Below are 15,002 nucleotides of genomic sequence, written 5' to 3'. Positions count from 1 at the left end.
ATTAATTAGTTTTTTTTTCAATAAAACATAAAACTGAAAAAGAAGTCCGATATTACAGTTTTTAACCACTTAATGCAAGGATTTCTCAGGAAAGACAGTTTAATACTAATAGCCAAAATAATTAAAGACGTTTTCTGTTTATTATTTTGGGCACTAAGATTTTAGATTTGGTGAAGCTATACTTGAGTCATAGGGTCCTGCCCAAGAGCAACACAAAACATGGAAGCTTTTGAATCAAGAGCAAGACTCCACGAATATAATCGGCAGTACTGTTAAAAATCACTGATCCTCTCCATTGAGAAATATATTTTATCTCGCCATTTTTCAATTCTTATGATATCGGATGATTTTGGGGCATTTCAAGTTTCATTATGAAAATTATGGCATACAGGCAGGAGAAAGTCCTTTAAATTTACCAGCATGAATGCTGTTGTCTCTTTTTATCCCACTTCCAGGATACAAATGTCTTTATATATCCCAATCGTGAGAAACAGGTCAAGGAGCTCCTCGCTCTACACCACACCACCAGGCTTCGTTCAACCTTCTTTCTATTATTCCAGCAACACTTGCACTGCTAGTTAAAAAGATTCTAAATTTCATTTAGCTTGACCCTTGGTTGCTGCTTTCTAGAATCAAAGGCTATAAATGTCCTGCTTCTCACCCACTACCTGCTGATTAAGAGTTTAACATTATTTATTGATTCATGAAACACTGTCAAAGGGTATCTTCCATTTAATCCCCAAATCCCCCTGAAATGGTGATGGCAAGCCGCTTGAACCACTGAAGTCCAATGTTGTTGCAACATCAGCAGTGCTCTTAGGAAGAAAGTTCCAGGATTTTGATCCAGCAGTGAAGGAACAGTGATACAATTCCAAGTCAGGATGGTGTGCAGCTTGGAGGAGATTTTGAATGTGTGGGTGTTCCAATGCACTGATTGTCCTTGTCCTTCAAAATAGTTTTGAGATGGACTAGCAGATATCATGACTAAAGAATAAAGTACAAAGAAAATTACATCACAGGAACTGGCCCTTTGGCCCTCCAAGCCTGCACTGACCATGCTGCCCAACTGAACCAAAACCCCCTAACCTTCCAGGGACCATATCCCTCCATTCCCACTCTATTCATGTATTTGTCAAGATGCCTTTAAAAGTCAATAAACTAAGCAATAATGCTGCAAAGAAGCAGACCTGCACTGAATAAATCTTCAACTTTGCAGTTGTACGTACATCTGGGAATTCTCAGAGTTATAGGAAACAACTATGTGGGTTACAGGGTTAATCTATAGATTTAGTGAAGTATTTGTAATCTACAAAATCATTTTAAGGTATAACCGATGCAAAAGTATCTGCACACTGTTAAGTGCCTGTTTGATCCTTTACATAAAGCTAATATCTGAGACAACTGCTCCCACCCCCCACCCCAAAATTTATTTTCAGAATGCGGATGTCATTTAAGACTGGCATTTAGTGCCCAACTCTTGAAGGGTTGAGACGGTGGGTTTTCTCTTGAACCACTGAGAGGTTTGATACTCAAGGGCAGTTAACAGCCAAACCTAACAAGGACAGCAACTCTCCCAGCTTTTCATTTCCAGATTGTTCCTTAAAGAACTAACGTCAGCTTCTTAAGGGCACAACTTGAAATCATGTCACTGGATTAGAGTCCAGTAATGTAACCACCAATACCATATTCACACAGGGCACATATAATTTGCAGTCTTAGTTTCTAAACTCCTTCACCGTTAATTTTTTTATTGAAATATACACTGGTCTCATGGAATGAAAATATTTATAACCTAAGATAATGAAATTGTACAGCATAGAAAGGGATGATTCAGCCCATTCTGTCTATGCTTTTAAAAGATCTATTTAATTAGTCTCACTTTCCTGTTCTTTCCCCAGAGCATGGCATTTTAGCCTTTTCAAATACACACAATCATAGTAATACAAAAATGGCTGCAACACAGCAGACAGTCATTTGGTCATTTGTGTTTGTGCTAGGTCACTGTAAAAGCTACTCAGCTAGACCCACACCCCTGCCTTATTTATCTAATTCCCTTTTTAAGATAGAATTGAGTCTGTTTCAATCACTCTTTCAGGCAGCGCATCCCAGATCACAATTCTTCCTCGCACCTCTGCATTTTTGCTAATTTTGTTGAATGTGTGCCCTGCACCAACATGTCTCCCACCAGTACACAATTTATTTAATGCTTCTTCCATTATATATTCTAGGGGACAATTCCTCTTCCACAGAATCTTGACTTTGTCCAGTGATCTGTCTCAAATGCAGGAACTCTGGAGAGACAGGACCAGATATTTAACCAGTACAAGGCATTGCGTTAATAATCTTCCAAAATGAACAGTATTTAAAAATTAGATATGCAAGTGGAAGATTTTGCAACCATCAACTTCAATAAGCCAATCAGCCTCCTCCCTCTGCAAACTGCCAGAGGGTTCAATTTTACACTATACACTTCGCATCAATGTAACACAAACTACTGGTGCAGTTCAATTGCAAAGTTATGGACATTCAATGTAAGAGCTGCTCTAGAGATTAGCAGCAAGCCCGGTGATCACCACAGCAGCTGTAAGGATATGGAAGATGCATGAAGACAACCCATGGAACATTATACAATCCAATATTCTAAGATGACATCAGGTCAACTATCCCTTGCTCCTGCCTGCAGATGGGTACAGAACTCCCATGTCTCTGTCAGCTAACAATTAATCAATTTGCTTTCCTTTCCTCTCCATAAATTGTTAAAAAGAGGCTTCAGATAAGTAACTGAAGTCAAGTTAAATGAATACAAAAAGGAAACAAACATTGTAATGGCAATCCTACTCCACGAAACACTAATTTGTAGAAGTTAAGATTATCCAAAAGGCTAATATCTCTAGCAATGGCCTATAAATTCTCCTGCATTGGAACAAAATACCCAAGATACCCACCTCTATTTATTACCCTTGATGTATGAACAGGCTGCCCAGCTCATCTTCCAATTCAAAACACAGAGGTCTGACCCAGAACAGCATAAATCTTAGTTTCTGGTTTGAGAGTAATGAGCTTGCACCTGTTTGTTCTCAATGACCATGAGGTCTGAGCATTTTATTTTGCATGGTTGGCTTCTAGTGTTTTCATTTCAAATTCCAGAATAGAAAAAATAACAAGTTTCTTCTATTTCTTAACGGGGGCAGGTATATTATATTACCCGCAAGGAATTTCCAAAAGGTGATGCAGGATAAACACCGAGAAATTGTTTGCACCCTTTTCCATTTTCTAATTTTCACCCGCTAAAACCTACATCGAGTTCCACAGTGCAATAGCAGATCTATCACCCGGAATAAATGCTGTAAAACCAAGGTGCCCGACGCTGTTCGTTCTTATCCCCATAGTACAATGAAGGAGAAATGAATTCGACAGATTAACAAGCACGTAAATATGTACTTTGTCAACGTGAGAATTACATAGAACGTGCAGCACAGAACTCTGCCATTTGGCCCAACTGATAAATGCAGGTGTTTATGCTGCATAAGAGTCTGCTCACATTCCTCGTCATCTAACCCGTCATAACTTTGAGAGCTCGGAATAATTCACCACCATCCCCACTGAACCACGAGTAATCCTCCTCACGTGCTTTGATATCGTGTTGAGGAAGGGGGATACAGTCAGAAAGAGGTCCAAGTAAGAGAAAACTCAAAATTATTGAGAATCCAAAACTCCTACCAAGTTCAAAATTAGAAATTCTTTCTAAATCACATGCAGCCTTCAGACTAAACCCATCTTGGGTGGCCTGGAGTTTATTTCAGTAAGCTTAACTGCCCCAGTGCTAGCCTATCAAGTGAACATTGTCACCACCAAAACGCAAGCTTTTAAAGTGATCAAGTCGTAACTTGAACATGCAAGTAGAACGGAAGCAATGGAAGAAATGTTGAAAGAGAAAAGAAGCATGACTACATAAAAACAATGCATTTTAAAATTAGTTCCTGGGATCTGAAAATGTCTGGCAAGGCCAGCAGCTGTTGCCAATCCCAACTGTCATTGAGAAAGAGGTGGTGAGCTGCTTTCTTGAACTGCTGCAGCCCATTGTGTGCATGTATACCCACAGTGCCGATAGGAAGCAATTTCCAGGATTTCCACTCTGACAGAGAAGTAATGGCGATACAGTTCCAAGTCAGGACGGTGTGTGACTTTGAGGGAAACTGGAAGGCAGCGACGCTCCCTTGCATCTGTTACCCTGGTCCTTCTAAGTGGTAGAGGTTGTGGGTTTTGAAAGAAACATGGCAAGTTGCTGCAGCGCATTTTGTAAACACACTGTTGTCATTCCATCTCAGTGGTGGAGGGAGTGAATGTTTAATGTGATGAATGGGGTGCTGATGAAGCAGGCTGCTTTGTCTTGGAATGTGTCAAGCTTCTTGAGTGTTGCACTCATCCAGACAAGTGGCAAGCACTCTATCACACTTGATTTGTGCCCTGTAGATGGTGGACAGGCTTTGAGGAGTCAGAAGTGAGTTACTGCAGAATCCCCAGCCTCTGATCTGCTCTTATAAATTTCTGGTCAGTGATAACCCCCAGGGTTTTGAAGCCTGGGGGGGGGTTAGAGTTCAACGATCCTAAGGCCACTGAATGCCATGGGGAAATAGGCTAGTTTCTCTCTGTGTGGATATGATCATTGCCTGGTATTTCTGATTGTTACTTGCCATTTATAAGTCCAGGAATGAATGTTGTCCAGGTCTCGTCACGTGCAGGCCCAGACTGCTTCAGTATCTGAGATGTCATAAATGGTACTGAAAACTGCACTTCTGACCTTATGTTGGAAAAGATCAATTGATGCAGCAGCTGAAGATAGTTGAGCTCAGAACTCAGTCCTGAGGAACTCAGTGTTGTCCTGGGGATGAGATGATTGCCCTCCAATAACACAACCATCTTCCATTGTGCTAGATGTGACTACAGCCAGTTCAGCATTTTCCCAGTGACTTAAATTTTGTTGAGTTCCCTTGATGCTAAGCTCAGCCAAAGATTGCCATGATATCAAGTGCCATCACACTGACTTCTGGAATTCAGCTCTTTTGGTTATACTTGGGTTTAGGCTCAATGACGTCGACATCGTGTGCCCTGGCAGAACCCATACAGTGCATCATGAGCAGGTTATTGCTGATTAAATGTCATTTGATAGCACTTTTGATGACACATTCCATCACTTCACTGATGATTTAAAATAGACTGATAGAGCAGTAATTGGATGGTTTGGAAATTTTCCTACTTTTTGCAGACTGGACATTTCTAGGCAATTTTCCACATTATTGGATAAATGCCAGTGTTACACTGCGCTGGAACAGTTTAGTTGGAGGTTAGGCTAATTCTGCACAAGTATTCAGTATGACAATCAGGATATTGTCAGCGCCCATAGTCTTTGATGTTTCAGAGCAGTGCCTTCAGCCAATTCCTAATATCATGCATCATGAGTAAAACTGGCTGAAGTTTGCGATGCTTCAGGAGAAGGTCAAGTTGGATCATCCACTTGGTACTTCTGGCTCAAAATGGTTACAAATGTTTCAGCCTTGTCTTTTGCACTGATGTGCTGGGCTCCGACTATCAGAACAACATGCCAACGTTGGATAATGGTGTGCATGCAGGCTCATCCACATTTTGCAATTTAATAGTTGAATACTTCAGATGAATAGCAAGCACAGCAGTTGCTGGTTCAGTTTGTTTCTGAACTGTATTTCAGGTAAGAAGGATGGTGATTTGGGAAACTGCAAACAAATTGCTCAGGCACAGCAAAAATTCAATTTGTGCACAGCTTGCCTGGTGACTTGGGTCTAAATATAGGTCTTGCTCAATTATCTTCCATTTGCTTCCCACCTTCATGTCAAGGTTACATCTCATAGAAGTTGCAAGAAAGCTACTCACAACAAGGTATCAGAAACAAAAATGAGTTCAAAGAGTGGGGAAAAAGCAAGAAAGAACACAAGAAAAATTACACTTAACTTATAAACTGCCCCGATAAAGTGTTTAAAAGTTTCACTTGCTATCAGTATGATTACTCAGTGTTGACTGAACACTGTAGACACAAGGGGCTCGTACTCAGCTAAAACATCCTCCATTTGAAATGTATATCGACCTCCTTTGATCATTGCAGAGGGGTTTTTATGTAGAGAACTGTACAATGGTTGAACATATGCAAATATTAGGCAAGATTATTTATTTCAACAATCTGATCATTTTGTTATAAGATTAAGGGTGGAAAACATCAGTGAGAACAATATACTCTTTAAAGTTAATGGGTTGTTATCACATTCATGAAGATAAAACAATGATTGCACAACAGGAATTGAGAAGTTTCATGTCTCAATTAACTATTAATATTTCTTATACACACAACTATTGCCCTGTGATTTATTTTCAACAACCTGGGGCAAGACCAGCATTTACTACCGATCCCTAATTGCCCTTAAGTGCTGGTGGGCTGTCGCACTGAACTACTGCAGTCCTGTGGTGTAGGGTGATTTTATTTTCTGCAGCAGCTTGATACTCACTGATTTCAGAGGGCAGTTAGGAGTCAACCAAATTGATGTGGATCTGGAGACACATTTTGGCCAGGTTGAGTAAGGGTGGCAGATTTTAAGGTTGGGGGTTAGTGAGGGCAAAATGGAGTTGAGACCACAATCAAATCAGCTATGATCTTATTAAATGGTGGAGCAGTCTCAAATGGCCTACCCCTACTCCTAAATTCTCATGTTCCCATTTTCTTCCCTGCTATGCATCAATGAAGAGTTTTTACATCAATATCATTGCGATAACTGGGGTGATGAGACTAGCAGTTCACTCCAGATTTACTAAACTACTTAAAATTTTCCTAATCGCCATGGTGGGATTTGATCTCATGTATCCAGAATTTTAGCACAGTAAGATTGCCATTCTGCTGCCAAACATCTATTGCAAACTACCTGCACATTTGTGCTGTGCATGAAAGTAACATCACACTAGATAAATTGCCCCGTAGTGTCCCAAGACATTTAGGTTAGGGGGATTAGCGGGGTAAATGCGTGGGGTTGCAGAGATGAGAGAGAGAAAAATGGGCCTGGGTAGGATGATCTATTGGAGAATCAATGCAGACTCCATGGGCTGAATGGCCTCCCTCTGCACTGTAGGGATTCTATAAGCATATAATTATTCAGATTTCACTCTTTACATTCAAGACAAGAATTCTCACCTGGATCAGCCACTATATTCTGTAAACATATGGCATTTCACAGGAATGGTACTGCTGAGCTTTATCCACAGTGCTCTGTGGAATACTTCTTGATGCAAGGAGGGGGAGTTGTTCCAACCAATTAATAGTGATTTGAAAATGTAAAATTATCCACCTACCACCTGCAGGATAGCGAATCGAGAGCTGGGCTGACCAGTCAAGCTTATCCTTAAGATCATCCTCATTCTCTTGTTGCCACTGGAGTCCAATTTTCCTCCAGTAATCAGAAGCTAACTCCCTGCATTGCAAATACAAGAGGGTTAAATAAACTAAGATCAAAACACCACCATTTTATTTATTAAAGTGTTTGTATCTTGCTATTATCAATTTAAGTTTGTTTTCAACAAGGTGACAGTACTTCATGTACAAATTAACTTTCATAGGTCAATTAGGGTTGAAAATTCCACTTGACCAAGGTCTCAAGACCAGTGTGTTTTGGATGTCAGCCAACACAGAAATGCCTTATGAATGAAAGGAAATACTGTGATATCTCAACAATGTATTACTTGTCCCCACCACTAGAAGCTGCTAGTGTTTACATACATAATTTTATTCTCACCTATTTTTCTCCAAAAATATACTCGGTTATTTATTTTGAATGTTTTTCTTCAGTCATCTCATATTATTTGAAACTGCTTTCCTTAATTTCTTGGCTCCTCAGAATAGGTGTATTCCACACTTTTTTCTCCAAATCATAGAACATTACAGCGCAGAACAGGCCCTTCGGCCCACGATGTTGCGCCGACCAGTTAAAAAGCAATGACCCTCTAACCTAAACCAAACCCTTTCCATCCATAAACCTATCCACGGTTCTCTTAAACGCCCCCAAACTAGGCGCATCTACAACTGCAGCAGGCAGGGCATTCCAATCCCTCACCACCCTCTGGGTAAAGAACCTACCCCTGACATCCGTCCTATAGCTACCACCCCTTAATTTAAAGCTATGCCCCCTCGTGCTAGCTTTCTCCATCCGAGGAAAAAGGCTATCACTGTCCACCCTATCTAAACCTCTAATCATCTTATATGTTTCAATAAGGTCCCCTCTTAACCGCCTTCTTTCTAACGAAAACAACCTCAAATCCCTCAGTCTCTCCTCATAGGACCTCCCCTCCATACCAGGCAACATCCTGGTAAACCTCCTCTGCACCCTCTCCAAAGCCTCCACATCCTTCCTATAATGTGGGGACCAGAACTGCACACAATACTCCAAGTGCGGACGCACCAGAGTCTTGTACAGTTGCAACATGACGCTGCGGCTCCTAAATTCAATCCCCCCACCAATAAACGCCAAGACACCGTATGCCTTCCTAACAACCCTATCTACTTGATTCCCAACTTTCAGGGATCTATGTACACATACACCTAGATCCCTCTGTTCATCCACACTATTCAGAGTCCTACCGTTAGCCCTACACTCTACACATCTGTTATTCCTGCCAAAGTGAATTACCTCACACTTTTCCACATTAAACTCCATCCGCCACCTCTCGGCCCAGCTCTGCAACTTGTCCAAGTCCCCCTGTAAACTAAGACACCCTTCCTCACTATCTACCACACCTCCGACTTTGCTGTCATCAGCAAATTTACTAATCCACCCAACTATACCCTCATCCAGATCATTTATAAAAATTACAAACAGCAGTGGCCCCAAAACAGATCCCTGAGGCACACCACTCGTAACTGAACTCCATGACGAATACTTATCATCAACCACCACCCTCTGTCTCCTATCCGCCAGCCAATTCCTGACCCAATTACCTAAATCACTCTCAATCCCATACATCTGCATTTTCTGCAGAAGCCTTCCATGGTGAACCTTATCAAACGCCTTACTACGTCAACTGCCTTACCCCCATCCACCTCTTTGGTCACTTTCTCAAAATACTCAATAAGGTTAGTAAGGCACGACCTACCCTCCACAAAACCATGCTGACTATCTCCAATCAATTCATTACTCTCCAAATAACTATAAATCCTATCCCTAATAATTTTTTCTAAAACCTTACCCACAACAGAAGTAAGACTCACTAGTCTATAATTCCTGGGGAAGTCTCTGTTCCCCTTCTTAAACAATGGGACAACATTCGCCATCCTCCAATCCTCCTGCACTACACCTGTGACCAACAACGACTTGAAGATCAGAGCCAGAGGCTCTGCAATCGCCTCTCTTGCCTCCCAGAGAATCCTAGGGTAAATCCCGTCCGGCCCAGGGGACTTATCTATTTTCAAACCCTCAAGAATATCTAGCACATCCTCCTTATCAACTGCAATACTGTCCAGTTTACAACCCTGTAACCCAGTGTTCTCCACAGCTACATTTATGTCCCCCTGCGTGAACACCGAAGAGAAATATTGGTTCAATGCCTCTCCAATCTCTTCCGGCTCCACACACAAATTCCCACTGCTGTCTCTAACTGGCCCCAATCTTGCCCTAACCAACCTTGTGTTCTTAACATATCTATAGAACGCCTTAGGATTCTCCTTAATCCTATCAGCCAAAGTCTTCTCACGTCCTCTTTTAGCCCTTCTTAACTCACTCTTTAACTCCCTCCTAGCCAATCTAAAGCTTTCTAGTGCACTACCTGAGCCCTCAAGTCTCATCCGGACATAAGCCTCCTTTTTCTTTTTAACCAGCGAACCAACTTTCTTAGTGCACCACGGTTCCTTAGCTCGACCAATTCCTCCTTGCCTGACAGGGACATACATATCAAGGACTCGCAGTAGCTGCTCCTTGAAAAAATTCCATATTTCGGACGTTCTGAGACCCTGTAGTCTCCTAGTCCAACCTATGCTTCCTAATTCTCTCCTAATAGCCTCATGATTACCCTTCCCCCAGCTAAAACTACTGACCCGAGGTTCATGCCTATCCCTTTCCATCACTAAGGTGAACGTAACTGAATTGTGGTCACTATCACCAAAATGCACACCAACTTCCAAGTCTAGCACCTGGTCTGGCTCATTTCCCAGCACCAAATCCAATATAGCCTCACCTCTAGTTGGCCTATCAACATACTGAGTCAAAAAACCTTCCTGCACGCTTTGCACAAAAACTGACCCCTCTAAAATTATTATTCCACACTGACCAATACCTGAGCACAATGCAGTCAGGAATACTTTAACACATCCTTCTGATTTTGAATGCAATTTATAGTTGGTCAATTAACAAATAATTTAAAATTAATTTTTAAATCATTCTCTCTTTTTGGCTCACAGTATTTTGATTCCCATCAGTTGAGTATCCCCATTTGCCTGAATTGAAGAAATCTGAATTTAGCCACTGCACTAAGTATCTGACAACATGAAGGAAACAGCACAAGCCATTTTGACTTTGACCATAGTATAACATGTGCAACGTTGACTTAGCTACAGAATAAGTATCTCTCCTGATTATGGTTTCATCTCAAGCGAAGTTGGGAGAAGTGTTTAACAGACGGCTGAGTGATATTACGTGTTAAAAATTCAAGTCAAAATCACCCTCCATTTATCTCAACATTTGCTCACTGGTTTCATTGGTTTTGTGGAAAGTTGTTCCTGAACAAGCATTTTGCAAAACAAAGGTACTGCCACTATTTTGGATTTTTTCTTAAAATATAAGGGTGCTTGCAATAATTCCTAATTTTGTGTCACAGCAGAGTGAGAGGGACTAGACAGAGTGAGAGGCCCTTCATCTCATTGTATCTTCATCAACATGCGAGAAACATCTGATTTCCCACCTAATCCCATTTACTCACACCTGGCCCAAAGCCAAGAATGTTATGATGTATAGGTGCTCATCCAGATGCTTTTTAAAGGACGTAAGGCAATTTGCCTCTACCACCCTCCTAGGTAGCACATTCCAGACTATCACCACCCTGTAAATAAAAAGGTTTTGCCTCACATCCCTCCTAAACCTCCTGCCCCTCAGTTTGAACTTGTGTACCCTTGTGACTGACTCTTCAACTAAGGGGAACAGTTGCTCTTTGTCTGTCCATGTCCATCACAATCTTGTACACCTTGGTCAGGTCACCCCTCAGTCTTCTCTGCTCCAACGAAAACAACCCAAGCCTATCCACTCTTTCTTTATAACTTAAATGTGCCATCCTGGTGAATCTCCTCCACACCCTCTCCAGTGCAATCACATCTTTCCTATACTGTGGCAACCAGAACTGCACACAGTACTCTCTCTGTACTCTCACCAAAGTTCTACACAACTCCAACATGACTTCCCTGTTTTTATAATCTATGCCTTGACTGATAAAGGCAAGTGTCCCATATGCTTTTTTCACCATCCTACTAACATGTCCTTGTCTTCAGTCAAGGTCCCTTTGTTCCACAGAACTTCCTAGTATCGTGCTACTCATTGAATACTTCCTTGTCAAGTTACTCCTTCCGAACTGTATCACTTCACACTTTTCAGGGTTAAGTTGCATCTGCCACTTATTTGTCCTTTTGGCCATCCCACCTCTGTCCTCCTGTAGCCCAAGACACTCGACCTCACTGTTAACCATCACTTCCTGGGCACACTTTTATTGTACCATTTAAGCAGCAGCATTTCTGGTCCTAAATCTTACACAAAGTAGTGTCATTATCTATTATTTTATTTTGAAAACTACTGCAGTTAAAACATTGCCTTTTTTTTAAACCCGAACCAAAAACATAGCCACAATTTAAAATATTGCTCTTTTAATAAGAAACTGAAACCATACTAATATGAAATCATTCTTTTACAACAGAGGGGAAAAAAAAGTTTTTTGAGCTTCAAAGTTCTCAATCAGTAGATTCAAATCCTGGTTATCCTAAGGAATACATATGCCCCGTAATTTTGTGCAAATTACACAAGGTCAGACAATATTTCAAAGTCTTTTCAGAACACAGATCTTTTACATGGAACATCAAAAATACTTTATAAACACACTGAATTGCAACCTTGCTCCAATGCCCAGAAAGCATTTCCACTAATGTTTAGGCCAACCGACACTTTAGAGTGCCACAGTTTCCAATGTAGAAATTTAATGAGACTGAATGGGTGAATGGGCCAGGAACTGGCAAATGGAATTTAATGTTGGCAAGTGCAAGGTGGTCCACTTTGGTAGGAATAATGGTAGGAAGGATTATTACTTACGTGGCGAAAAACTGCAGCAGGCGACGGTGCAGAGGGACCTCGGGGTCCTTGTGCATGAGTCGCAAAAACCCAGCTTTCAGGTGCAGCAGGTGGTCAGGAAGGCAAATGGGATGCTGGCCTTCATAGCGAGGGGGATTGAATATAAAAGTAGGGAGGTCTTGCTGCGGCTATATAGGGCATTGGTGAGGCCGCAGCTGGAGTACTGTGTGCAGTTTTGGGCGCCGTACTTACACAAGGATATTTTGGCCTTGGAGGGAGTGCAGAGGAGGTTTACTAGGCTGATGCCGGAGTTGAGGGGGTTGAGCAATGAGGAGAGGCTGAATAAACTAGGCTTGTACTCGTTAGAGTTTAGAAGAATGAGGGGAGATCTCATTGAGACGTATAAGATGATGAATGGGATGGATAGGATAGAGGTGGAGAGACTCTTCCCGCTCAGAAAGGACAGTAGGACTAGGGGGCACAGCCTCAAGATAAAGCGGGGGCAGCTTAGAACGGAGTTGAGGAAGAACTTCTTCACTCAAAGGGTGGTGAATCTCTGGAATTCTCTGCCCGTTGAAGTGGTGGAGGCTACCTCGCTAAATATTTTTAAGACGCGGGTTGATGGCTTTTTGATAAGAGAGGGGATTAAGGGTTATGGGGAGAGGGTGGGAATGTGGAACTGAGCCACGACAGATCAGCCATGATCTTACTGGATGGCGGGGCAGGCTCGAAGGGCAGGATGGCCTACTCCTGCTCTTATTTCTTATGTTCTTATGAATGTAGTTATTTGCTTTCATCTGTTTGCATAGCATGGGGAAATAGCACATCTTGCTTTGAAACAGTTATCGTTTATCATTGTTTGCCATTCCAAAATCCATTGAGAAATCAAATTTAAAAAATGAGTGTCAATAATCTAAATCCAAATATTCAACAAAAACACGAAGAATAAAACAAGTTCTTGAAAGAGCAATTCAGTGTTTTTACCTAACGTGAGGAATCTCATCACTGCAGCTACTCAGCAGAAGAGGGATGAGCTTGTAGAAATAGGAATATCGATCTCTGAGCTCCAGCAGCCAGCTCCCCACGACTTCTGTAACAGCTTGGCGTACCTGGTTTAGTTCCAAAGTACAAAATTTAGAATTATAATTCGCTGCACTAAGAACCATAGAAACCCTACAGTGCAGAAAGAGGCCATTTGGCCCGTCAAGTCTGCACCAACCACAATCCCGCCCATGCCCTACCCCCACATCCCTACATATTTACCCACTAATCCCTCTAACCTATACATCTCAGGACACTAAGAGACAACTTTAGCACGGCCAATCAACCTAGCCCGCACACCTTTGGACTGTGGGAGGAAACCGGAGCACCCAGAGGAAACCCATGCAGACACGACGAGAATGTGCAAACTCCACACAGTGACCCAAGCCGGGAATCAAACCCAGGTCCTTGAAGCTGTGAAGCAGCAGTGCTAACCACCGTGCTGTCTAGAATTTCAGAACATGTAATCCTACCTATGGTATCATGCCCTACAAAGATTTGTGTAATTAAAATAGGAGCTGTATCCTTCCCATAAGTATGTCCAATGGGTAAAAGTCACTTATCCCAGCAAGATGACACCCTTCCATCCTACAACAGTTCATTTTATTACACAATAAAATTTATTTCTGGCTTTGATCAGCAAATCATGATAGAATGGCACCATCTGTAGCAGACATCACTATTTGGGGTGGCATGATGGCAAGGAATTAAGCATTGCTGCGTCACAGAGCCAGGGACCTGGGTTCAATTCTGGCCTTGGGATACTGCGCTGAGTTTGTACATTCTCCCTGTGTCTGCATGGGTTCCTCCAGGTGCTCCGTTTCCTCCCACAGTCCAAAGATGTGCAGGTTAGACGGACTGCGTGGGGTTACAAGGATAAGGCCTGGGTGAACTGTGGGCAGTGCAGACATGATGGGCTGAGTGGCCTCTTCTGCACTGTACTAAGGCAGAGAGATGGAGTTAAGATGCTGATCAATCATGACGCAACTGGATGGTGAGGTAGCTCAAGGAACTGAATTATTCCTATCCCCGACTATTCCTTTTCTCCTATTATTTACATTGACCAAGATACATATGTCAACTTTGTCAACATAATACAAATATAAACATGTCAAAAGTAATTTCACTTCAAAACTTAAGACATCACTCTGCTGATATACCTTACCTTACTATCTGAATTTGTTTTCTCAATTCTGTATAAAGCAATTCATAGAATCACAGAAACCCCACAGTGCAGGAGGCCATTTGGTCCATCGAGTCTGCACCGACTCTCTGATGGATTCTCTTACCCAGGCCCAAGCTCTGCCCTATCCCTGTAACCCCACCTTTTACCCGCTACACCCCCCCAACACTCAGGACAATAAGGGTAATTTAACATGACAATCCACCTCTACTGCACATTTTTGGACATCAACATCAATTGGTTGCTATTAAACAGAGAAAAGAGAGTTGATGTCAGACCACATGATCTACAGATTATAATTTAGGAATCACTCTCTTGAAAATTTATCATTCTTACCATGGGTCTGCAATTTGAAACTGTGAAGAACCGTATTGTTGATTATGAAGAACTGTATTCTGGGAGTGGCATGGTGGCACAATGGTTCGCATTGCTGCCACACAGCGCCAGGA

General features: G+C 41.9%; 1 protein-coding gene across 1 annotated transcript in view; it reads right to left on the bottom strand.

The window, feature by feature from the left end:
- The window catches only part of dnaaf5 (dynein axonemal assembly factor 5), a 99,706-nt gene that overhangs the window by 67,668 nt on the left and 17,036 nt on the right, over nucleotides 1-15,002 (bottom strand). The window contains exons 3-4 of the mRNA XM_080206840.1: nucleotides 13,314-13,438; nucleotides 7,369-7,487 (exon numbers count right to left, since the gene is read on the bottom strand). Of these exons, the coding sequence (XP_080062966.1) occupies nucleotides 7,369-7,487; nucleotides 13,314-13,438 (244 nt within the window). The remainder of the gene's footprint in view (nucleotides 1-7,368; nucleotides 7,488-13,313; nucleotides 13,439-15,002) is intronic.

The sequence above is a fragment of the Carcharhinus amblyrhynchos genome, chromosome 18 (assembly GCF_965287045.1).
Source record: "Carcharhinus amblyrhynchos chromosome 18, sCarAmb.v2.hapA, whole genome shotgun sequence".
NCBI lineage: Eukaryota > Metazoa > Chordata > Chondrichthyes > Carcharhiniformes > Carcharhinidae > Carcharhinus > Carcharhinus amblyrhynchos.
Note: the sequence above shows the minus strand (reverse complement) of the source record. Positions and strands in the feature narration are given on the sequence as shown.